The sequence below is a fragment of the Trematomus bernacchii genome, unplaced genomic scaffold (assembly GCF_902827165.1).
Source record: "Trematomus bernacchii unplaced genomic scaffold, fTreBer1.1, whole genome shotgun sequence".
In the NCBI taxonomy this organism is placed as follows: Eukaryota; Metazoa; Chordata; class Actinopteri; order Perciformes; family Nototheniidae; genus Trematomus; species Trematomus bernacchii.
In genome coordinates this window covers 765,686-791,689 of record NW_022987584.1, presented here as the reverse complement: position 1 = coordinate 791,689, position 26,004 = coordinate 765,686, and the positions used below count along the sequence as shown (strand labels likewise).

Sequence of the window (26,004 nt, the reverse complement as noted above, 5' to 3'; positions counted from 1 at the left end):
AAAGGATTCTCAAATAATCAGGAGTTACGTTGTGAAAACAATAACTCATCTCTCTCAGATTAATGTGCTCAGGTTTTTCATTACCACCTACTACTGGATATATGATACACTACCTTTTCCAAAAAACACTATTATAACTAAAGGAAAATATACTAATACAGAATAAATAATAAGCTAAACTTTATTTTTTTGGAAGGAGTATTTAATATAATTGCTCTGAGAGGGAAAGGAAACCCAACACAACAAACCCTAATGATGAAATACAAGTGTTCCTGTAAGGCAGGTTTATTTAAAGCTTCTTCAACACAAGGCGATTCAAAGTGCGTTACACAACTGAAAGACATTAAGAAATAATGCAGCAGATCATTCAAAAGCAGAGGGACTAAAATAACCATGAAACTAGCTGATATAGAATAACTCAGGTATACAACACATGAATAACAGTTACTGTGCATCGTGAGATAAGAATAGTTCAGTTCAAAGCAAACAGGGAAGTCTTCAGTCTGGATTTAAAAGGACCTGCAGGTTTCTGGGGGTTTGATCCAGATATTTGGAGATGAATAACTGAACTTCTCCAGGTTTAGTTCTGGGACAGAAAGCAGACCCGTCCCAGAAGACCTGCAAATCATTTTGAGGATGCAAGCTTTAAAAAACAGGGTTTCTAACGGAGTCTGGTGAACAGATAATGAATAAGAGTTTATACGCAGAGTTATTTAATGTAACTGTAAACTAGACTCACCTTCCACTCGTCAATAAGTCAATAAAGATCCTGGAGCTGATTTTCTACAAGATTTCTATCAAATAAACAATGTTCCAACTTCTACATATGGTGATGTACATTTAATACATACATCACTGTTGTAATGTTTGTGAAAAGCTTTAGGAGATTTTTGGGATAAATCCTGAATGAATTCAATGATTTTAAAAGTTTAGTAGATTTTCCTGAAATGTGAAAGAAAATGGCCAAAATTACAACTTTTTAATTGTTTAACTTCAGGAAATGTTTTCTTTGTATCTGAATTTCTTCTTTGTACTGAGCATTAGCTGCTAATGCTAATAGACCACTGCTTCAGAAATAAAGGGAATAATATTGCATGGGCACGATATCAGTCAATACATGATTGAATGTAATTACACTGAGTTCAAAACATGGCGTTCCTCAGGGAAGCGTTCTGGGTCCTCCACTGTTTCAGAACTGATGCTCCGTGGTGACAGCAGACATGACATCATCGTAGTCATCGTCCAATCCCTGCTCAGTGTGGGTGGGCGGAGTCATCACAACGGAGACAGACGGGTCACTTCCTGTTGTCAGAAAGAAAATGTAGAAAATGTATTAAGAGTTTTGGTGGATATTAAATCCCTTTAGATCAGGGGGGTCCAAACTGTTTTCACGAGGGCCGCATACAGAAAAATATACGAAGGGCTGGGCCGCTCACTAGAGGTTTATTACCTCGTAAGTTCAGTTAGTAAAATCAATCAAATGTAGGTACATGATGCTTGTGAGTGTTTAGCTCATCCCTTAAAGCAGATCCTCAGATTGATTATAATAAGAGGAAATATGAAGGTTTATTTCAAGCTTGTTGTGGAAATAAGTCATTGGGCTTTTTTCTTATCAACTAAGATTTGTTAGAAAATGTTTCCAACTTCAATTGACTGAATGTATTTGAAAAGTGGTTTCATTAACACATGAATACTACTGTGATATATGTTTACATTTATATTTAAGAAGTACAATATAAGACAAGCGCACGTTTCATTTGTGCCATGTTCCATTATACTTTTTGAATTAGCTGAGGGCCGATTCAAAATGGTCCGCGGGCCGCATTTGGCCCTGGAGCCCTAGTTTGGACACCCGTGAGTTAGATGTAGAAACTGATGAAATGTGTTACCTCTGGCCCTCTGTCGATATAAAGACACCATGAGGAAAGTGGAGATGCAGTACAGAACCACCAGGTGGCAGATCAGCCTGAACACAAGGGGGAAGTAGGAGGCACAAGGTGGAGGCAGGTCCATGGTGGATGTAGGAGGAGAGGAAGTGGTCATAGGTTTTTCTGCAGAGAGAATCACACCTGGTCAGGTGAACATCTGAAGGAATGAGTCCTGAAACCAAAGGAAAGCTCCTCACCTGAGACAGACAGCCGGCTCTCTGGAGACTCTCCTTCATTCTGGACTCTACACTTGTAGAGGCCTTCATCAGACCTGTTAACATGGGGGAGGGTCATGTGACCATCAGACTCAGTCCTGATGGAGACGCCATCTTTGTAGAAATCAGCAGAGGGGGGGTCGGCCATCTTTGTTCTACAGGTCAGAGTGACGTCATCTCCCTTCATCACAGGGAGGGCAGGACTCTGCAGGATCACTGATCCACCTGAACACAGAGACAGATGGAGAATGAAGGTGATCAATAACTTACACATGGCAGAGATTATGAATGAACCCACTACCTGCCAAGTGAGGCTGTTGTGTAGCTAACTGAAAAGCTAACGTTAGCATGCTGAAGTCTTACACGTCCAATAAGTAGAACAATGGACTTTACTCACATTAAAATACACTTGACAAAAATAACGTATGTAACTGTATGTGAACACAGAGACAGAAACAACATCTACTCTGACAGGATAAACTCTATACCTGAAGAGAGACAGAAACAACATCTACTCTGACAGGATAAACTCTATACCTGAACACAGAGACAGAAACAACATCTACTCTGACAGGATAAACTCTATACCTGAACACAGAGACAGAAACAACATCTACTCTGACAGGATAAACTCTATACCTGAACACAGAGACAAAAACAACATCTACTCTGACAGGATAAACTCTATACCTGAACACAGAGACAGAAACAACATCTACTCTGACAGGATAAACTCTATACCTGAACACAGAGACAGAAACAACATCTACTCTGACAGGATAAACTCTATACCTGAACAGAGACAGAAACAACATCTACTCTGACAGGATCAACTCTATATCTGAACACAGAGACAGAAACAACATCTACTCTGACAGGATAAACTCTATACCTGAACACAGACAGAAACAACATCTACTCTGACAGGATCAACTCTATACCTGAAGAGACAGAAGCAACATCTACTCTGACAGGATAAACTCTATACCTGAACACAGAGACAGAAACAACATCTACTCTGACAGGATAAACTCTATACCTGAACACAGAGACAGAAACAACATCTACTCTGACAGGATAAACTCTATACCTGAAGAGACAGAAGCAACATCTACTCTGACAGGATCAACTCTATACCTGAAGAGACAGAAGCAACATCTACTCTGACAGGATCAACTCTATACCTGAACACAGAGACAGAAACAACATCTACTCTGACAGGATAAACTCTATATCTGAACACAGAGACAGAAACAACATCTACTCTGACAGGATAAACTCTATACCTGAACACAGAGACAGAAACAACATCTACTCTGACAGGATAAACTCTATACCTGAAGAGACAGAAGCAACATCTACTCTGACAGGATCAACTCTATACCTGAAGAGACAGAAGCAACATCTACTCTGACAGGATCAACTCTATACCTGAAGAGACAGAAACAACATCTACTCTGACAGGATAAACTCTATACCTGAACACAGAGACAGAAACAACATCTACTCTGACAGGATAAACTCTATACCTGAACACAGAGACAGAAACAACATCTACTCTGACAGGATAAACTCTATATCTGAACACAGAGACAGAAACAACATCTACTCTGACAGGATAAACTCTATACCTGAACAGAGACAGAAACAACATCTACTCTGACAGGATAAACTCTATACCTGAACAGAGACAGAAACAACATCTACTCTGACAGGATCAACTCTATACCTGAAGAGACAGAAGCAACATCTACTCTGACAGGATAAACTCTATACCTGAACAGAGACAGAAACAACATCTACTCTGACAGGATCAACTCTATATCTGAACACAGAGACAGAAACAACATCTACTCTGACAGGATAAACTCTATACCTGAACACAGAGACAGAAACAACATCTACTCTGACAGGATAAACTCTATACCTGAACACAGAGACAGAAACAACATCTACTCTGACAGGATCAACTCTATATCTGAACACAGAGACAGAAACAACATCTACTCTGACAGGATAAACTCTATATCTGAACACAGAGACAGAAACAACATCTACTCTGACAGGATAAACTCTATACCTGAACACAGAGACAGAAACAACATCTACTCTGACAGGATAAACTCTATACCTGAACACAGAGACAGAAACAACATCTACTCTGACAGGATAAACTCTATACCTGAACAGAGACAGAAACAACATCTACTCTGACAGGATCAACTCTATATCTGAACACAGAGACAGAAACAACATCTACTCTGACAGGATAAACTCTATACCTGAACACAGAGACAGAAACAACATCTACTCTGACAGGATAAACTCTATACCTGAACAGAGACAGAAACAACATCTACTCTGACAGGATAAACTCTATACCTGAACACAGAGACAGAAACAACATCTACTCTGACAGGATAAACTCTATACCTGAACAGAGAGACAGAAACAACATCTACTCTGACAGGATAAACTCTATACCTGAACACAGAGACAGAAACAACATCTACTCTGACAGGATAAACTCTATATAATATATTTCTACCCACTAAAGGTAAACTTTTAGCAACACAAGATGTATCTTCATGTTTCTTCCAACAGGTCAGACTCTGCAGCAGCTCCAACAAAGACAAGAAGAAGGAGTTTGAAAATGTTTTTATATTCTCATTTCACATTAAAAAATGAGATTATATTGATTATAATGTTTGTTCCTTTTTGTTCTTTCCAGCTGCTGAAGTGGAAACTAGAGAAGACGTCACACAGTGATGCCAACATTTAAAAAAACCCTGCAACAGCCAATCAGACGGAGCCAAGGTAATGATGGGTTTTCAGGTACTGTGTGTGTGTTGTGTCTTCTTGTTATTGTATGCATCTGAGAACCGACTGGAGTTTTACTAATTAAGAGACTTTCTCAGAGCATTTTCTCTTAAATTAATATAGAACACAATAAAACGTATAAAATCAGTGTTTCCCAGTCCCTAAAGAATTAGACTGTACTGAGGTGTATTTTAGGGGATGATAGTGTGTGTGTGTGTGTGTGTGTGTGTGTGTGTGTGTGTGTGTGTGTGTGTGTGTGTGTGTGTGTGTGTGTGTGTGTGTGTGTGTGTGTGTGTGGTGCTGTGTGTTGTGTGAGAATGTGTGTTTTGTACCCTGTGGTTAGCACAAGCTAGCAGCTCTGAGGTCGTCCAGCTTCCTCTTTCTGATGAACTTCTTAAATTATTTTTAGTATTGATGAGGAAACAGAGAGGCTGATCTTACCAGAGACGGTGATGGTGATGGTGTTACTGGTGGATCCCTCTGTGGACTCACACCAGTACTCTCCACTGTCCAAAGGGTCCATGGAGCTGATGTTACAGGAGGAACCAGCAGATCTTCCCCAGTCTTCACACTCAGTTCTTCTTTCCCTGCTCGTGTTTCTCCTCACAGTCCATCCATCAGAGGCGTCCTCACATCTCAGAGAGACAGGTTCTCCTGTAAATACCTGAGAGCTGCTGGGAGTCACCGTGAGACGAGCTGCAGGGAGTTATTGGATTCTGAGTCAAACTTTATAAAACCCGTCCCAGAATAAAGTTCACAGCAGTATGGAGTCACTGATAAACCCTTTAGCCTCGTTAGCTTCTGTCACGCTAACCTCAGGAGAAACTGGTTATCCAGCAGAGTGATAGAGTTTGACTGATTCAAGTAAATGGTTATAATGGTGAAAAGGGCTGCATTTGATCAATAATCTAAATCACAATATGGACTCGTGCTATATCCAAATCGCAGTAAAGGCAAAATAAGGGAACATGTCTGAATGAAGTATTGAATGTATTCCAGTCTGACCGGCTGCAGGTTAACGTACTGACCTGAGTCTGTTGAGCAGCAGCACAGGGAGGACAGCACTGAACACAAACCAGAGAACTAGATATCAGTAAAGCAGTAACACCACAGTGTGCAAACACTCTGTACGACTCCTGCATCCTACACTTCACTTCAACTTCAATTATTACTTTGAATATACCCAAAATCAAAGTACTCATCGTGCAGAGTGATATAATAATAATGATGATATTCAAGCATTAATGTGTTCATCACTTTAATGTTGCGGCTCAATGTTTTCTTTCCTACTTAATCTGAATTTCTCATTTTATTGCAGCTGCTACAGAACAATTCCCCTAATCATAAATATTATGTTTTATCTTCTTATTCGCTGAATGATATTTAGTTTTTCGAACACAAAAACCCACTTTTAAGCATCTATATGTTCAGGGTTACTCACGGAGCAGGAGAGATGTGTCCTTCATTCTTCTTCTTGGCACAATGAGATCAACTCTTCTTCTTCTGTCCGAGCAGTGAAACCACTTCCTGTTTGTGCTTTTGTTCACTGGCTGTGTGGTTATCTCTCTGATAAAAACACCTTTAGTTTGTTAAAACGGAAATGAAACTGAAATGAGTCATTATTTAGCAATTGTATGTCAAATATGTCATTATAATACCAGAAAACAATTAAACCTATATATTTTTTATCAACTATCAGCTTCAATTTGGACCAAAACAACAACAACAATAATACACTTTTAAAAAACAATAAAATATCTCGTTATAACTCAAAGATATCAATATAACAACAAGATATCTTGTTATAACACCAAATATCTTAATATAACAATACAATATCCCGTTATTACACTAAACACTAAAAATATGTCGTTGTAAAGTTATTAAGTGAATACATCTAAATCTCATTATAACACTAAAATATGGTATAAAGTCAATATATCTTTTGTACTGTGACAATATCTCGTTATGACACAAAAACATCTTGTTATTACAAAAATATATCATTATAACATGAAAATATGGTAAAAAGTCACTATATCTTTTAATATTGTGACAAATCCACGTTAATACGCTTAAATATGTTGTTATAGGGCGACTGTGGCTGCGAGGGAGTGCGGTCGTCTTTCAACCAGAAGGTTGTGGGTTCGATCCCTGCCCGTGCAGCCAACATGTCGATGTTTGGGCAAGATACTTAACCCTGAGTTGCTCCCGATGGCCAACGGTGTGTGAATGTTAATTCCTAGAGTAAGGTACACTCAGGGCCGTCCCTCCCTACAGGCCGATCATGCAGACTGCGTGGGGCCTCACCTTGCGGAGGGGGCCTCATCTGAGCCGAAAATGCGGCGCGCTAATTTACAATTAGTAAAAAATATATATATATATAAATTATCACGTTAAAACAAAGATTTCTCGTTATAACACTAAAATATCTTGTTCTAAGATGAAAATATGGTATAAAGTCATTATATCTTTTTATATTGTGACAATATCTCGTTATAACACTAAGATATCTCGTTATAACGTTAAAGGATGTTGTTATAACATGAAAATATATCGTTATGAGATTCAAATATGTTGTTATAACATACTAATATTGTAATATATGGTAATAACGTGATTATTATACTAAGGAGAGTGCGTCATCTCTCCAAACACACGATCTCTGACCCAACAACACAAAAAAATTCATTTTCCCATCAGCCACCGCGACAGCTCTATAGATCCAGCTGTGTTTGTGAAATGTCTCCGTTTCTACCGGGAGAATTTGCGTGAAAAGGACCGGAGAACCGGAGCCTGTGACGGTGAGGAGGAGGAGAGAGACCCGGGGGAGAGGGAGGAAGATCCGGGAGAAAAGAGAGAGAGAACCGGGCGGAGAAGCGGTGCTAATCAGGTACAGAGAAGCTAACATGCTAACACTGAGCTAACAGGAGCTAACCGGCTAACAGCCAGTATTTGTCTCTAATGTCAGAATCAGAACCGAGTTTTTATCCAGTTTTTAACACAAAGAGTCTCCTGTGGGTCTCCTGGTGCAGAGATGAGGACACAGGTTGTAAGAGAAGGTCACAAATATAAAGATTATAAAAGAAAGTGTTATATTTGAATGCTAAATAGTTAAAAAGATACTAGGTTCTGATGTGAGTTGAGTGTTCTCATCACTTCACAACATCCACATTATACTTCCTGAAGCTCCTCCCCCTCCTCGGTCTGTGAAACACACAGAAGCTAAACCCAGAAATTATGAAGTGAGAACAGGAAATAAAAACATGCTAACTGCTAGCTTAGCTTTCTGCTAGCTTGTTCTGGTGCAGAGAGAGAAGGACATGCGGTCAGATCCTCTGTTTACATCTGTTTACATCTGTGTTTGTTTACATCTGTTTGTTTACATCTCTGTTTACACCTCAGTCACTGTGTTGTTCACCTGCTGCAGGTAACACTCACACTCAACACAAAGCTTTCACTGGGTCAGTACTATGTTTCCCAAACTGAAAGTAGAAATCAGAAATCCTCCATTAGTCCCACAGCAGCACTCACATTGAGGTGTGATTTAAACTGGATGAATAACCCAATGCCAGAGAGAGGGTGTGATCACTGACCTTCCCTGCTGTCAAATGATCTGATATTAAGCTTTAAATCTGTAATAAAGTCATTTTACTACAGAATAAATCAAAGACCCTCCAGTATTTATATATTTAAAAAGCTTTAGACCGTCTGAGATACATTTGAATAAAGTTTAGTGAGTGTTTACTTTCTTCTCTCCATTTAGTAACAGTCATTAAGCTCAGCAGCGGTGTGCTATTGGGTATTAATAACCTTTGAAATGTCCAGATGGACCAATCAGAAACCAGTATTCTACTAGCCTGTGTAATAAAGCACTATATACTTCTCTGTATACCATTTTCATAACCCTGTGTATTCCTTTGTTTACCTCGTGCACTCTAGATAAAGTTTGATCTGATCTCAGGTCTGTTTCCAGGAGATATCAGTTTCATGCCCACACTGTCAAGGCCGGATTAGTGCCTCCAGGGGCCCGTGGGCACTGAGAGCTCAGGGGCCCCTGGGCACTGAGAGCTCAGGGGCCCCTGGGCACTGAGAGCTCAGGGGCCCCTGGGCACTGAGAGCTCAGGGTCCCTCAACCCTCGTAACAACACGCCTACCCAACATGACCACTATTTTACATTTTCATTCAGTCCGGCATGTCAATCTCACACCTATTTGTGAAAAGCAGGGACGCAGCCACATCGTTCAACCAAAGTAGGTCTAGCCTTTCGCCCTCTCAGTCAAACATCACAAGACCAAGATACAGATCTCAAGACAGTGTATGGCTCAAGAAGACCGAGGTGATATCACTCACAAGCTCAGAGCAGCACCCCACTTCAAATGCCAATATGACTGGCTGGCTGTACAAGTACACAAGTGTGTGTGTGTGTGTGTGTGTGTGTGTGTGTGTGTGTGTGTGTGTGTGTGTGTGTGTGTGTGTGTGTGTGTGTGTGTGTGTGTGTGTGTGTGTGTGTGTGTGTGTGTGTGTGTGTGTGTGTGTGTGTGTGTGTGTGTGTGTGTGTGTGTGTGTGTGTGTGTGTGTGTGTGTGTGTGTGTGTGTGTGTGTGTGTGTGTGTGTGTGTGTGTGTGTGTGTGTGTGTGTGTGTGTGTGTGTGTGTGTGTGTGTGTGTGTGTGTGTGTGTGTGTGTGTGTGTGTGTGTGTGTGTGTGTGTGTGTGTGTGTGTGTGTGTGTGTGTGTGTGTCCCTTTTCTTTGCAAAGTCTGTGATGAGTTCATCAGAATCCTAACGTTGCTCTCTAGCTCAACAACACCCTCCGTGACCGTCCTTGTGGCTGCTGTTCCAAAATCTTCACTTTTAGCTTTTTTTGAAAAAGTTATTTATTGTTGGGAAATGTTTTAATGCAGCCGCTACTCTCTCTTCCTTTCCTTTCTTCTTCTTTCTTTCCACCCCGCTGGGCGTTCGGCTGCTACCGGCACGTCTTTCAGCTCACCTGACACAATGTCAATGTGACACTAGTGAAGGTGGGGTTGTGATTCGGTTATAGACCGGCGCATACATAGTGAGAGCTACAGCACAGAGACGTTTAGAAAAGATATAAATTTGACCCTATAGAAAAGCTGAGTTATTTATTGCGGTGGAGAGTGAGTTTCATTTAAAACAATGTGATGAGGGAGGTTGTGCCTCTTGCTCTATTGGCACTGAGGGCCCTCTCTTGCTCTATTGGCACTCAGGGCCCTCTCTTGCTCTCTTGTCACTGAGGGCCCTCTCTTGCTCAAGGGGTTAATCCGGCCTTGCACTCTGTGCCATAACGATGAAGTTTAATCTAACGTAAATATAGTAACCAGGACGGTTCAAACATAAAACCTGCTCTGTTTTTAGAGACTCTAACCTGCATAGATTACACTTTCCTGCAGCTTTGCATTTACCCTTTAACTGTCGCTTTGAACGGCATCTATCAAACCATAATAAAGTTCATCTTATCTCAAACCTCCTGCTGGGAGACTGCTGGTATTACAGGAACATGTTCAAGGGTTTCCTGTAAGCTATGAACGCCTGAATCTCCCCAAGGGGATAAATACAGTTCCATCTTATCTTAATACCTGTGTGTGTCCAGCAGATGGCGCTATATACACGTCACTGAATACCACATTCATAAGATTACATTACATTTCATTTAGCTGACGCTTTTATCCAAAGCGACTTACAATGACCGATTACAGGGACATTCTCCCTGGAGTAACTAAGGGCTAAGTGCCTTACTCAAGGGCACACTAGTGGTGGTGTTCCTGGCTCACCTCACTATCCATTAGACCACCACTACCCCCACTAAAATAAAGTTATATCTGATCTACGGTCTGTTTTCAGGAGATTTATATCAGTTTCTTTGAACTGTCGCTTTGAACGGCATCTATCAAACCATAATAAAGTTCCATCTCATCTTATCTCATCTTAATACCCGTGTGTCTCCAGGAGATATTCTTCTCAAACCCACTCTTCTGTGCCATATCGATAAACTTTAATCTTAATCCCCGTGTGTCTCCAGCAGATGGCGCCCACCAGGATGAAGCTGCGCGTTCGTCTTCGGGACAACAACACGGCGGCTTCAACGACAGGAAGTGCTGAACCTGTGGAGGAAGAGGAGCGAAGCCGAGGCGTTCGCAGCAGCAGCAGGAGGAAGAAGAAACCCACCACCAATACTCCCAATACTCCCACTCCCTCTTCTTCCTCACCTCCTCCACCTCCTCCTCCTCTTCCTCTCGCCTCCTCTTCCTCGTCTCTTCCAGTGCCAGAGGAGGCGTCTCCAGACTCAAAGTGTCCCATCTGCCTGGACCGTTTTAACAACTTGGCGTATTTGGACCGCTGTCTCCATCGGTTCTGCTTCCCCTGCATCCAGGAGTGGTCTCACAACAAGGCCGAGTGTCCGCTCTGCAAGCAGCCCTTCGCCTCCATCCTGCACTCCGTCCTCGCTGAAGACGACTTTAAGGAATATACTCTTCGTCCTCCGACGCCCGCCAGCAGCAGCGTGGCCGCCACCGTCGCCATGGTGGCGGCCATGGCGTCTGCAGCGAGGAACGACCACCAGATGAGGCTGATGTTGAGGAGGCAGAGGAGAGAGGAAGAGGAGGGAGGAGGAGGAGGAGGAGGGGGGGAGGCAGTGAGGAGGAGGAGGAGGAGGAGGGATAGAGAGAGGGGAGGAAGAGGAGGAAGAGGAGGGGTTTGGGAGTGGTACATCAACTCTAGACCTGTCAGGATGGAGGAGGACGAGGAGGAAGAGGAGGAGCAACAACGGGTAAATATCACGGTCCCTTCATCCCTCCCTGAAACAGAGACACTGAATGCCCTCTTTCTAAAACTACTACGTCTGATCAATAACCTCAGACTGATCAATAACCTCAAACTGATCAATAACCTCAGACTGATCAATAACCTCAGACTGATCAATAACCTCAAACTGATCAATAACCTCAGACTGATCAATAACCTCAAACTGATCAATTGTGTAAATGTCCCAACATATGCAGGTTAGCATCCGATAAGATAAGAAGTACTTTATTGATCGCAGTGCGGGGAATGTTTGCATAAAAAGACAATAAGAGAAATTAAAAGACTAGAAATAAACCATCCAAAATGTAACCCTCTCAATCAGAGTCCCGCATCATAAGCGTCCCGCATCGTAAACGTCCCGCAGCAAAAACGTCCCGCATCGTAAGCGTCCCGCATCGTAAGCGTCCCGCATCGTAAGCGTCCCGCAGCAAAAACGTCCCGCATCATAAACGTCCCGCAGCAAAAACGTCCCGCATCATAAGCGTCCCGCAGCAAAAACGTCCCGCATCATAAGCGTCCCGCATCATAAGCGTCCCACATCATAAACGTCCCGCAGCAAAAACGTCCCGCTTCATAAGCGTCCCGCATCATAAGCGTCCCGCATCATAAACGTCCCGCAGCAAAAACGTCCCGCATCATAAACGTCCCGCATCATAAACGTCCCGCAGCGTAAGCGTCCCGCATCATAAACGTCCTGCATCATAAACGTCCCGCATCATAAACGTCCCGCATCATAAACGTCCCGCAGCGTAAGCGTCCCGCATCATAAACGTCCTGCATCATAAACGTCCCGCATCGTAAACGTCCCGCATCGTAAACGTCCCGCATCGTAAGCGTCCCGCATCGTAAGCGTCCCGCATCGTAAGCGTCCCGCATCGTAAACGTCCCGCAGCAAAAACGTCCCGCATCGTAAGCGTCCCGCATCGTAAGCGTCCCGCATCGTAAACGTCCCGCATCGTAAGCGTCCCGCAGCAGGGATGCAAACTTGTCACCTTTCGTCGAAATTCGCCGTTTTTAATCCAAAATAGGTCGATTGTGTGATTCATGTAGATCTGCAATAAAAATATTTTTGGGGTATGGGGGGGGGTCTGGGACCCCGAGTAATCTGCGGCCGCGAGCTGTTATGTGCCATCATGACACGCATGGTGTTATTTGTTTATATATGATAATGAAGCGCGAGCTGTGTGCTCGAGCCTTCCTGTCGGCTCTGCTCATGGATGTATAATAAGGCTCTGCTGCTCCGGGATGAGGGTCTAGCTTCAGCAGCTACATTACCTACGGGTGCGTTCGTTAATATTAACTGTGCGGTCCGGAGTCACTGTGGCACAGACTGGACCGCTGGTGAACAACTGTTAGAACGGGCCTTTCAGGTGTTCAGAGCAGAGCTCCCTGTCGGAGCGGCAGAGCGTGATGTGCACTGAAAAGTGTTCCTGTCGCAATATTATTTAATGAATCGTTGAGCTAGCTAACTAGCATTGTCACTATCTGCTAACGTTAGCTTTAGCCTTCGTTTTCTATTAGTTTTTTTCATAGGCTATAAATGGAGGTGGTATAAGTATATATCTTGTACTTGAGTAAAAGTAGAAGTACTCAGATCTTGTACTTGAGTAAAAGTAGAAGTACTCAGATCTTGTACTTCAGTAAAAGTAGAAGTACTCAGATCTTGTACTTGAGTAAAAGTAGAAGCACTCAGATCTTGTACTTCAGTAAAAGTAGAAGTACTCAGATCTTGTACTTGAGTAAAAGTAGAAGTACCAGAGTGTAGGAATACTCTGTTACAGTAAAAGTCCTGCATTCAAAATGTTCCTCAAGTGAAAGTAGAAAAGTATTCTCATCAAAATATAGTGAAAGTACAGTAAAAGTAGTCATTGTGCAGATTGGTCCATTTCAGAATAATATATATGATATGTTTTATAATGATTGATCATGAAAGTGTTCTCAAAGCTGGTAAAGGTGCAGCTAGTTTGAATGACTTTGTATACTGCAGGGTAGCTTGTGGATTTACTCCAGGTGGAACTAAAGTCTGATTTAACACTTGATTATATTTCACATCATTCATCCACATCTGTGAAGTAACTAAAGGGATTAAATACATGTAGTGGAGGAAAAGTACACCATTTACCTCTGAACTGTAGAGGAGTAGAAGTACACAGTAGCAGAACATGGAAATACTTAAATAAACTACAAGTATCTCAAAATTGTACCCAAGTATAGTACTTGAGTTTATGAACTTAGTTACTTTACACCACTGGCTATAAAGATAGAAAGACTAAGCCTTGCACAGAGGCATGAAAATACATTTTCAAAATGCTCAACAGTGCTGCCAACATTATAAACTGACTGCTACACAATTAAAATACATGCTTTTATACATTTCTATGAGATGTGACTCTTTGGCGTTTCTGTTATTATTAACTGCTTTAGTTGTTCTGACTGCTAAAATCCTGTTGTTCCTCATTTTAAAGCTGATATCCCGTGGGGTCGGGGGGCTCGGATCCTTGTCACCTTTTTCATACCTGATGAGTTTGCATCCTTGCGCATCATAAACGTCCCGCTGGCCCGGAAGCTGTTCAGACCCCCCGGGCCAGCGGGACGTACTTCCCGCTGGCCCGGAAGCTGTTCAGACCCCCCACGTGCCCGCTCGGGCCACTAGAAATATTGCTTTAAAAAAAAAAATGGTCCTGTGGTATTTTGACAAAGAATTTAGTTAAATAGTTTAGTTTCTTAATGCTTCACTACAGACTTTCTCGCCACCTAACCATTCGCCAAAATGTTTTTAATACCAGCGGTAACCGGCCAAGCGCCGGACAAAAAACAATCTTCAAATAAAAGAAAGTCAGCGGATGAGTTAAAGAAGAGGGAGAGGAAGCTTCAGCCGGCTTGATGGATGGAGTTGGCTTCAATGTGATGATATAAACACGGTGTATGGTCGGCTCTGTGCGTCCATGCCGACCTGCTGACACGTGAACAGTAGAACATATAAAGGCATTGGCTTCAGGGAAATGTCCCAGCAGAGAATGAAGGCTCTAATCTATGACATGTCTATCTCCTGATGACAGGAAGGCAGAGAGCGCATTATACTAATAACATCACTCATAATAATGATAATAGCAGACCACAATATCATTATTTAAATAAACCAAATATGAACAATTGAGGAGAATGAGGAAGAACTGATGGTTCAAATGTAGTGCAAGTAGTAATGTAGTTAGTGCATCAATGCCTACTGCCCTCCAGTCTGAGTCTGAGTCTGAACCTGAACCTGAACCTGAACCTGAACCTGAACCTGAACCTGAACCTGAACCTGAACCTGAACATCTACCCAAAGACAACACAACTTGAAATATATAAAACACAACATTACAGATTAAAAGCAGGTCTGAAGAGGTGAGTTTAGTGATTAGTGATTAGTGATCAGTGATTAGTGATCAGTGATTAGTGATTAGTGATTAGTGATTAGTGATTAATGATTAGTGATTAGTGATCAGTGATTAGTGATTAGTGATTAATGATTAGTGATTAGTGATTAGTGATCAGAGCAGTCACAATATACCAGCATGTTACAGCAATTAAAGAGCCAACGATGTGGACCAATCAGGATCAAGTAACTACTCCTAGATAAACTAACAATATACCCTCTCTCTCTCTCTCTCTCGCTCTCTCGCTCTCTCTCTCTCTCTTGTTGCAGGACGTTGACGAGGCGTTGGATCGAGGCGTTATCTTCGAGGGTCTGTCGGGCCTCGTACCCCCCGGCGACCCCCCCGTTGACCCCGGCGACCGTGCGTCTCGCCGCCTGACGTCCCGCCTGGTGTCTCGCCGCCGCCTGCAGCGCGTCGGGGGGGCGGTGCGGCGCCTCAGGGATCGAGAGACCGTGGCGTTTCGGCGCTCGCTCTATCGTCTCGGCGTGCGAGTGCACGGGGTCGCCGGCGTCTCCGCTGAGCTGCTGCCGCGTGACATCACAGCCGACAGCTTTCGCCTAAGCCCCGCCCCCTTGGAAAGGCTCCGCCCCTGGCTGCGCCGCGAGCTAACGGTGCTTTACGGTGTTCACACGTCCTTAGTGGATATCGTGCAGAGAATCGTTACAGCGAGGCTTCAACGACACGGCCTGGAGGACCAGAACACCATAGAAGAAGAGTTACGCCCCTTCCTGTTGGCGCGAACAAACCACTTCCTGCACGAAATGGTTAGCTTCGCAAGCTCGCCGTTAGCGTTGGAAAGCTACGATCTTGAGGCAGTTTACGAGCCGCCGGACGATGCTATCGTGCAGCTAAACGATGACAGTAGTGACGGGTCCGTTATCGCTATTTCAGAAGAAGAGGAAGACGAGGAAATGGACGAAGAAGAGGCGGGAAACGATGAACTCCCGACAGGAAGTTGCCTCAGTTTGGCGGCGTGGGACGACGAGACGCCAGGCCCCTCCTACTCTCTGAGCCCGGCCAATCAGGAGGCGGCAGGGAAGGATGAAGAGGGAGAAGAGGAAGAGGAGTGTTTGATCGTTGGGTACAAGAAGCCGATCGCAGAGCGGACGCCGGAGCTGGTGCAGCTGACGTCAGATAGTGAGGAAGAGGAGGAGAAGACGAAGAAGGAGGAAGAGGAGGAGAAGGAGGAGGAGGAGGAGGAAGAGAAGAAGAAGGAAGATGAAGAGGAGGAACTTCCTGCCGTCGCTCCTCCTCTTCCTCAATCTCCCACAATCCCTCCTCCCGCTCCTGGCTGTAACAAAGATGGCGGCTCGTGGTCGTCCCCCGAGAGAGACAGGAAAGAGAAGAAGAAGACGAAGAGGAGGAAGAGGAAGACGAGCGGCACTTTGTTCAACCCGAATCGTTCTATCTTTCCCGCCATGATGCGCCGCCGCTCCTCCAGCGCCGAGTCCAGCCCGCCGGATTCTAACTGGGACGGCTCTTCGTCATCTTCATCATCCTCCTCTTCCTCTTCCTCCCCCATGGAAAACCACGGGGAGAAACCGGGAGGGAAGAGGAAATATAAAAGCCGCCATCTGGACCACGATGAGAAGGACCCCACATGGCGGCCGCGGGAGGACAAGGAGCGCCGGAGGAGGAGCCGGGAGGACGAGGAGAGGAAGGAGAGGTGAGGGGGCGGGGATTAGAAAAAGAAAATGAATCATTTATTGGATTTTCAAAATACAATACAGTGATTTAGAAAATAATTGTTTTATTTAGAAAAAATATTGTTTTGTTTTGTGACGTAGAATAATTGTTTAAGTTAGAACAAGATTTTTTTAATTTAGAAAAATATATTTTTTATGTGAAAAATGTGTTTTATTTTTAAAGATAGTTGTTTTATTTTGAAAAATATATTTTTTTATTTTTGAAAAATATATTTTTTATTTTGAAAAATATATTTTTTTATTTTGAAAAATATATTTTTTTATTTTGAAAAATATATTTTTTTATTTTGAAAAATATATTTTTTTATTTTGAAAAATCTGTTTGTCGTCCTCCAGCAGGAGACGAGAGGATCGCAGTCCCAGCGTTGAGATCATCTACGAGGGAACCATCCCCCCCAACGCAGCACACCCCCCCGCTAGGAAACGCCGCAGGAAACGCCAACGCAAGACCCAGCACAGCAGGTACTAAACTGATTCATTCAAATATAACTAAATATATAATGTACAGTACCAGTCAAAAGTTTGGACACACCTTCTCATTCGAAGGTTTTTATATATTTTATTTTGTTGTACTTTATAGATTAATACTGAAGACATCAAATCTATGAAAGAACACACATGGAATTATCTAGTGAACAAAAAAGTGTTAAAAAACCCAGAATATGATTTATATTATAGATTCTTCAGAGTAGCCCCGTTTGCCTCGATGACAGCTCTGCTCTCTCGGGGCTTCTCTCAGTCAGCTTCATGAGGGCGTCACCTGGAATGGTTTTCTATTAACACGTGTGCCTTGAGTCAATGTGTGGAGTTACTTGCCTTCTCAATGTGTTTGAGAGCATCAGTTGTGTCGTGCAGACAAGGGTGCAACTTTGGTTTGAGAAGTGGGGGGGACACAAAACAGGGGGTCCTCCGCAATGAAACATTTTCTCAATTTAATTCCATTTCCTGCCTTTCTACAAATATATTAGGGACTATGGTGTTAACAAGTCCAAGAAAAATGTGTAGTGTATATAATGAGTGTGCACACTTATCTAGTATCCTCTCCATGTGAACCTGTTTTATTTGTGATGACCTCACATCCTCTAGGGGGGTCCGGGGGGGGACCTCACCTCCTCTAGGGGGGTCTGAGGGCATGCACCCCGGGAAGATTATTTCTTTAAATTGAAGTTGAATGCATGAATCTGGTGCACTTTGAGGGCAACATGAAGAGATGTATGGATACAGCTCTCAACACTCATATGAAACAGAACTGTATATATTTCAATCATCAAAAAGCCATTAGAATGTCCCCAGTGGAAATGACGCCCATGAGTGCAGAGGTCGGGTTAGTGCTCAGTGGAAATGACGCCCATGAGTGCAGAGGTCGGGTTAGTGCTCAGTGGAAATGACGCCCATGAGTGCAGAGGTCGGGTTAGTGCTCAGTGGAAATGACGCCCATGAGTGCAGAGGTCGGGTTAGTGCTCAGTGGAAAGCCCGGTTTGACTGCTGTTGTAAAACGAGTTGTCATAATCTGTAAAAATGAAAATGCTATAAACTCTTTTTGTTTCTTTAGTTCTCCGGTCATCATCACGCTGGATAGCGACAGCAGCCACGAGGCTAACAACAACAACAACAGCAGCTGCAGCAGCAGTCCAATCAGTAGCCAGCAGACCGTTGACTTCTCAGACCTTCCTCCCCTCCCATTGGTCCATTCCTCCGGAGTGGGCGGGGCTTTGAGCGGTGAAATCGGCGATCTTCCCGTCGACATCCTGGATCCAATCGCCATCAACAGTGACATCGATGTGGAAAACTTTGAAGTGGGCGGGTCCTCATTGGACGAGGAGCCAATCAGAACATCCGATTTATCCGATGACGCGGAGGTCACAAATTCATCACTTAAAAGAAAGTCGATTTCTGACAGCCGCTTGTTAGCGAGGATCCTCAACGACCTGCAGGGAATCAATACGGCTAAATTGAATCCGTTGAACTTTGAGCCACGTGATTCCAGAAGAAATCGCTTTTTAAGGGACGACGATATCGATCATCGGGACTTCGACCCGCCGACGTATCGTAACGCCACCCACCCGTTGACTTATTTTGAGCGGTTAAAAGAAAAGGAAGTCCCGCCTCTCTTAAAACAGGCGAGTCCCGTTCGGACGTACAACAGAAACACGCCGCCGCCGTTAAAACACAAAGACGCCGGGAGTCCACACCTGTCGCCGATTTCTCCCATTGACCTCCATTCAAATCCCACCATTGACGTGTCTCAAGGTAATCGCGCCATCCCGCCCATCTCAACGCTGAAAAAACATTTCACGAGCGCTCTGGCTCTGAGAGGAGAGCTGGCCTCCACTAGTTCAGCCATTGACTCCCATTCTTCTAAAGTCAGCGTCCATTCCACGAGTCAAAAACCTCCCATTGATTCCCATTCTTCTTCTTCTTCTGAAACTGGCTCCACAAGTGCTGCTTGCTTATCACATCTGGATTTCAACTTGATCCCGCCCGCAAAGGAAACCTCATCTTCAACCGTTGACTTGCATCCTGTGAATTCTTCATCTCCCTTTGAATGCCACACGGCCAAGACTGGATGGTCCAATGAGAAGCTAGCTAACGCCGACTCTAGGAATAAGACTCTGAGACCAGATTACTGTCATGTTTCACCCATTGACCTCCATCCTTCCAGCCGGGGTGGAGAAGATTTCTCAGGAGTTTTCTGTAACGACAAATCACCGCCTGTGTTTGTTTCATCCATCGCTGCATTCCCACCAATTGACTCCCACTCTTCCAGTAAGAGAGATAACTTTAGAGGTAGATATGCGCCATCAACAGCTCCAAGCAACAGGTTGTCACCCATTGACATGCATCCTAACAGTCCAAAACATACCGTTGACCTCCACTCTTCAAGTAAGAGATATCACTTTTTAGAAAGTCTTTCAACCTCTAGAGCTAGCTCGGAGGTAAAAACGGCTCCCAGAAGCAGCTATTCACCCATTGACTTGCATCCTAAAAGTCCAAAACATACCCCTGACCTCCACTCTTTAAGTAGGAGAGATAACTTTTTGGAAAGTCTTTCAACCTCTAGAGCTAGCTCGGAGGTAAAAACGGCTCCCAGAAGCAGCTATTCACCCATTGACTTGCATCCTAAAAGTCCAAAACATACCCCTGACCTCCACTCTTTAAGTAGGAGAGATAACTTTTTGGAAAGTCTTTCAACCTCTAGAGCTAGCTCGGAGGTAAAAACGGCTCCCAGAAGCAGCTATTCGCCCATTGACTTGCATCCTATAAGTCCGAAACATACCGCTGACCTCCACTCTTTAAGTTGGAGAGATAACTTTTTGGAAAGTCTTTCAACCTCTAGAGCTAACTCGGAGGTAAAAACGGCTCCCAGAAGAAGCTATTCACCCATTGACTTGCATCCTATAAGTCCCAAATCTACCGTTGACCTACAAACATCCAGTAAGAAAGATAACTTTCCAGTAAGTCTTTCAACTTCTAGAGATAGCTCAATGCCAACCACAGCTCCCAGGTTATCACCCATTGACGGGCATCTTAAAATTCCCAAATATACCGCTGACTTCCACTCTTCCAGTAAGAGAGATAAATTGTCAGAAAGGCTTTCAAGATCAGTGTTAACACCGGCTACAAGTGGCAGGTGGTCACCCATTGACTTGCATCCTAAAAGTCCAGAATCTACCGGTGACTTCCACTCTTTCAGCACAACTTCTAAAGGACTGACGAACAACAAAGCATCGTTGTTAGTCAATCATGGGGATGCATTGCCTCATGGGCGCCTGACACCCGTTGACTTGCATCATACGAGTCCCTTTTCCCCCATTAACACACATCCTTCAAGCTCACACTTTAACCACACTGCCTTAACCGCCGCTACCTTCCAGACATCACGTCAAAAGTGCAGTTCTCAGTCCGAGGCTACCATTGACTCCCACTCAAAGCCTCAAAACCACCACAATAGGTTCCCCACTGACGCTCTTTCGCAGAATAGTCTCCCCATTGACTCTCATCTAAAAAACTCTAGGGCGGACAATCACGTGGAGAACCAGTGGAACTCAAACTCACCCATTGACGCCCATTCAGACTCGGCCACGTAGAACACACACCTGAAATGTAGTGAAATAAGTAACTGCTGATTTTTTTTACTTTGTTAATGTGTTGATTTAAAATGTGCTCATGAGGCCTTTCGTGAGGCTGTTAACTTAGTTTAAAAAGAGGGGCGAAATAAATCAAGTGTAATTTTGTTATTGAACAATCTGTCTTCAGGGCCACATGTTTGTGGATGTGACCAAAAGTAATAATTAAAAAAAAAGATTTTAGAAAAGTCGACATTTTTAAGAAATTCTAAGATTTTAATTTTTTAAAGACCTAAAAACTAGATTTTTTTTTTCAGAACTCTGAGCAAAATGACAGAAGTTGACATTTTTACTTTTGGTTTCATCCCAATTTTTTTTATTTTTTGGCCCCAAATACTTCTCCATAGATTATCAAGGGTGGAAATGTATATGGAGGTTTAAAATAAATAAACACTGAATTTCTTTCATTGGTTGGTTTGACTCGGTCACCACAAGTGTTGAAAATAAATCAAGGGTTGAGTAAAAGTTAAAACAAGTTTTTTATAAAGTTTTAATTTCCTGTTGTGTAAAGTGTATGAATGTGTTCAATAAAGGTTTGTTCAGAAAGTGATTCCTAATAAATATAAACTTCTATTGAGGCACTTTTCAATATTTTTCTCAGATATCAGGACTTATTTTTCTCTCAAATATTCCACTTTTCTTGACGATTTAAAAAAAATATGACATTTCTGACGGGTTTACTTTTCTCTTATAAATATTCAACTTTAATTTACTGTTTTCTTGATTTAAGACTTTTAGTCTTGCCATATTTTTTATGTAAATATTTCAACACATTTTACAGCATTTTTTAAAATCTGAATATTAAACTTAACTTATCTCTGAGATATTAAACTTATTTTTCATTCAATTTTTTTTTTACTTATCTCAAATATTAAACCATTTGTGTTACTTGTATTACTTTTATCAGAATATAACAGTATATTTAGAACAGTATATTTTGAGATATTTGTTCCAATTTCCAACCTTTTTTTCCTCTTAATATCAGAAATGTTACACTTAATTTGACGATTTCTAAAACAATATTTGGACTTTTTCCTCCCAATATTTTTAACAAAACTCCTGAGGTGCAGTTCGCGTTTCTCACCAGCAGAGGGAGCCCTCTTCTTCTTATCCTCTTCCTCCTCGTGTCCTTCACGTTCTCCTCAGGAGACTGAGAGGATAACGAGCCTCCATGGAGACACACAAACACACACACACACACTCTCACACTAATTAAGACTATCAGCGGTCCATTAAATGGCCACGCACGCACACACGCACGCACACATCCAGACACACACACACACATCCAGACACACACACACGCACACATCCAGACACACACACACACGCACACATCCAGACACACTTTATTATATTGTGTATTTCTCCTTATTTTTCTATGAATTTGTGTAATGGCAAAAAAAATACATATCTCACCACTAATATTAACATCGTTTTCTCTAAAATATTCAAATGTTATGTCTTTTTATTCCAAATATTACCGCCTTTTTCTATAAAGTATTCAACTTAAATCAAGGGTTTTTTTCTAAACTCGAGATAATTTTTTTAATATTTTCTGTGAAATATTTGAACTTATTTTCTGTAATTATTACACTTTTTCTTTTCTCAGACATTTATAACTTAAACTGACAATTTTCTCGAAATATCACTACTTTTTATCTTTTATTTTCCCTTAACACATTTAAAAAAATATGATTTATTTTTATTTTTATTATCAAGTTTGTTCGAGTTTTCCCTGAAAAAATAATACGCCTTTTTCATCCAAAATATTCCCCTTTTCTTTATAATTTAAAGGGGACCTATCATGCAAAATGCACTTTTGTACGTCTTTTATACATGAATATGTGTCCCCGGTGTTCCAGGGAACTCACCAAGTGTCAGAAAACACAACCCTCTCTATTTTCCTCCATACCCAAATCTCTAAAAAAGGGGCTGCAACGGATCTGATAAAAACTGATCCAGATTTGAACACTGTCCTGACGTCAGGACGGTGGCGCTACGGCTATTGGGCCAACTCTCCACCTATCAGGGGAATGTGGGGTTGGGCCACGGCCGGCCATTGCTGCTCGAAAGCGCTGGAGACGCTGTAGTACATATGCCAGGCTTGTAAGTGGCGCTGTAGTCTGCCACAAAAGCAGCGAAGAAGACTTCCCGCCCATAGTTACCATGGTTACCCTTCTGTTTATTCTCCGCTGTGGCTTTCTTTCTCCCTCCCCGAGGCAAGCGTTTGCTCCCGCTGCTTTAATTCAATGCAATCCCTCCCCGTCGAGGCAAGCACTGTAATTCTCTCCGGTTAGTCCACCAGCAGATGACAAACACCCACCTCTCCGCCTCTTCCAAGGAACGAGGGGACCGTGCGGCAGAGTTTCAGTTTCAGTTTCTTTCGCCGGTCAAGATGTCCGTTAAAGTTTAAATCTTCCGGACAAAATTAGAAAAGTGCCGGTCAAAGGTCTTCTTTGTTATTTATTGAGCTTTAAAACAAATGAATAATGACTCTATATAATAATATAATAAAACACGGAGGACGGAGATCTCTTTTTCTCCCCCTCTTCTGACAGCCCAGCAGCTGATCAGAGCACGTCTCCCCTCTCCTGCAGGGGGGCGTGGTCAGCTGCAGCTCACAGAATCAGCCCCCTGCAACAACAGTGCTGGAAAGTGCAAATGGAGCGAAATGAGGCATGGCTTAAAATGCAGGATCTGTTTGGTATTTTGAAAAAAAACCTATATTTATATACTTTATGGCCCTACAATATATTGTTCAAATATAGCATGATAGGTCCACTTTAAATAAACATTGAGACTCAACACTGAGCTAAGAGTCACCGACAAGAAACTGGAACCTTTGTCGTCCAATCACACGAGTCCTTCATCATCACGTGATCGAGCGACGGCTACATTCTAAAGTGTTCCAACTGACATTTAACTTCACAACGAGTGAAAATATAAAGTTTCTCAGAGTTAATAAAACACTTCAGAGGTTTGATGATCATATCTAACACCGCCTTCATCACCTTTCTTATATTTAGTTTAAATGAATAGTAATACATCTCCTCTCAGGTGTTTACCTGCAGACGAACAGCAGCCGCAGCAGGGAGCCCCCCCCCCCTCCTTCATTAGGCCACGCCCACATTCTAGAACACTGGTGGTGGGCCATTGTTAGCTGTTGCCAGGCAACACGCAGATCACCGTCGTCAGGGACAACCAGCCTTTCTCTCTATCTCTGATAACACACACAAACACACAGAGAAACACACACACACACCTTTCATCTTGTGGCAGAGGCACAACACACACACACACACACACACACACACAAACAAACATATTGTTAATTTTCATGCCTGCTCTCTCCGTCTCACACACACACACACACACACACACACACACACACACACACACACACACACACACACACACACACACACATGATGCAATTCCCTGACACATTCCCGCAGAGTGTGTGTGTGTGTGTGTGTGTGTGTGTGTGTGTGTGTGTGTGTGTGTGTGTGTGTGTGTGTGTGTGTGTGTGTGTGGTGTGTGTGTGTGTGTGTGTGTGTGTATCACGCTCACACACACTGCTCTTTGAAACGCTTTATTATAATTCTGCACAGGAGGAGGTGACAGACAGAATACAGGAGGAGGACACGCACACACTCTCTCACACGCACACACTCTCTCACACACACACACTCTCACACACACACACACACACATCAAACGCCCCCCAACCCCCCCTGTAACCCCACCCGGGGGAGGGGGCGCTTGTTTCTGTTTCTCCCGCAGAGGGAACGTTTCCTCATCATGTCGGAAATCAAATAAATAAATAAATAAAAATGAATATTTCCAACACGTCTGTGACGGCACCGAGGGGGGGAGGGGTCGAGCTGCGACTGACATTTTGTTTTATTTTTTAATCTGTTGATAATTTCATAGATTTCTGGTTTTGTGTAAATACATGGAAAAACATATTTTTAAAATAAATACAATTTTACTTTATTTGTTTTCATTGTTTTTACGTCAGGATTCAGTCGTTGGGAAAATCTGCGTCAATCTGAGGTGTTGCTGCATATTTTCTAATTGATCAGAATTCTTTGTTTTATTAGAAACCAGTACATCTATTGCGAACTATATGGTTTTTGAATTTGAGGCGAAGGTTATGGCTTAAAAAATGAGTAGAAAGTAGATCAAACTAAATAAGGCAACAAGAGAGATAGGAGAAAGGTAAAGAAGCACAGACATTTCAATCTAGTGATCATTTCTCTGGAGTGATTTTGGTCCCAGATTTAGAGCCGCAGACGTGTTGGAAATGTGTAAACTACAGGAATACTGTTTCCTGTTTCCTGTTGGAACAGCACGAGTTAATAACAGAGGAACTGGTTCTGAACTCTCTTTGAGGTCCTGCTGAGACAAAGTGTACAAGACTTTTATAACGACAGAAACCACAAACTTCCCAACGCCATAATACAAAAATACAACAAGGAGTTCATCCAGTCCTCTTCGGCTCGTATAAAACCGTCCGGAAGTGCGACTGCGCCCTGAGAACTGTCCGTTAAAATCTGAGTGAGGAAATCAAAAGACGTGAGGAGACTCTGGACCGCGGAGAGAGAGAGAGAGTTGAGAATCAGGGAAAAACAGAGCGGTGGAAATCAGAATCAAGGTGCCTTCAGGAGGAGGAGGTAGACAGAGAGACAATAACAGTGATGTGGTAGTTGTAGTCCTATTGTTGTAGTCCTACAGTTGTAGTTCTAGTGTTGTAGTCCTACTGAGGGGAAGTCCTTAATAACAGTCCTGGATCACTTCCTGGTTCAGTTCGAGGTTAACTTCCTGGTTCAGTTCGAGGTTAACTTCCTGGTTCAGTCTCTGGTCCTCGTGAGGTCTGAATCTTCTCTGTTTGGCTACGTTAGCTAGGAGGAGGAAGAGGAGGAGGAGGAAGGAGACAGTTTGATCACAGAGGAGAGGAA

General features: G+C 42.9%; 2 protein-coding genes across 4 annotated transcripts; one reads left to right on the top strand and one right to left on the bottom strand.

Annotated features, from left to right (window-relative positions):
* Positions 1-253: 253 nt before the first annotated feature.
* LOC117480838 (low affinity immunoglobulin gamma Fc region receptor II-c-like) lies at positions 254-6,429 on the bottom strand. The gene is made up of 5 exons (XM_034128323.1): positions 6,405-6,429; positions 5,405-5,659; positions 2,126-2,368; positions 1,890-2,051; positions 254-1,302 (listed from the first exon to the last, which is right to left on the bottom strand). Exons 1-5 carry the CDS (start codon positions 6,427-6,429, stop codon positions 1,190-1,192), a joined length of 798 nt encoding a protein of 265 aa, XP_033984214.1. The 3' UTR covers positions 254-1,189.
* Positions 6,430-7,676: 1,247 nt separating this feature from the next.
* LOC117480787 lies at positions 7,677-21,586 on the top strand. Of its 3 annotated transcripts, none has more exons than XM_034128246.1 (5): positions 7,677-7,856; positions 11,010-11,753; positions 15,477-16,873; positions 17,250-17,375; positions 18,466-21,586. In XM_034128246.1, exons 2-5 carry the CDS (start codon positions 11,010-11,012, stop codon positions 20,999-21,001), a joined length of 4,803 nt encoding a protein of 1,600 aa, XP_033984137.1. In that variant the 5' UTR covers positions 7,677-7,856; the 3' UTR covers positions 21,002-21,586. The 3 variants fall into 3 exon arrangements, with proteins under 3 accessions (XP_033984137.1, XP_033984138.1, XP_033984136.1); XM_034128247.1 differs by having other exon boundaries at positions 11,007-11,753; positions 17,253-17,375; XM_034128245.1 differs by having other exon boundaries at positions 11,007-11,753.
* Positions 21,587-26,004: the final 4,418 nt, after the last annotated feature.

Bases quoted from the DNA above. Each gene is read 5' to 3' on its own strand.
- LOC117480787 (XM_034128246.1), top strand. From the start codon at position 11,010: ATGGCGCCCACCAGGATGAAGCTGCGCGTTCGTCTTCGGGACAACAAC. The intron at 16,874-17,249 runs GTGAGGGGGCGG...GTCGTCCTCCAG, and splicing joins GACGAGGAGAGGAAGGAGAG to CAGGAGACGAGAGGATCGCA. The intron at 17,376-18,465 runs GTACTAAACTGA...TTGTTTCTTTAG, and splicing joins CGCAAGACCCAGCACAGCAG to TTCTCCGGTCATCATCACGC.
- LOC117480838 (XM_034128323.1), bottom strand. From the start codon at position 6,429: ATGAAGGACACATCTCTCCTGCTCC. The intron at 5,660-6,404 runs GTGAGTAACCCT...AACTCCCTGCAG, and splicing joins GGACACATCTCTCCTGCTCC to CTCGTCTCACGGTGACTCCC. The intron at 1,303-1,889 runs GTAACACATTTC...TTCTGACAACAG, and splicing joins ATATCGACAGAGGGCCAGAG to GAAGTGACCCGTCTGTCTCC.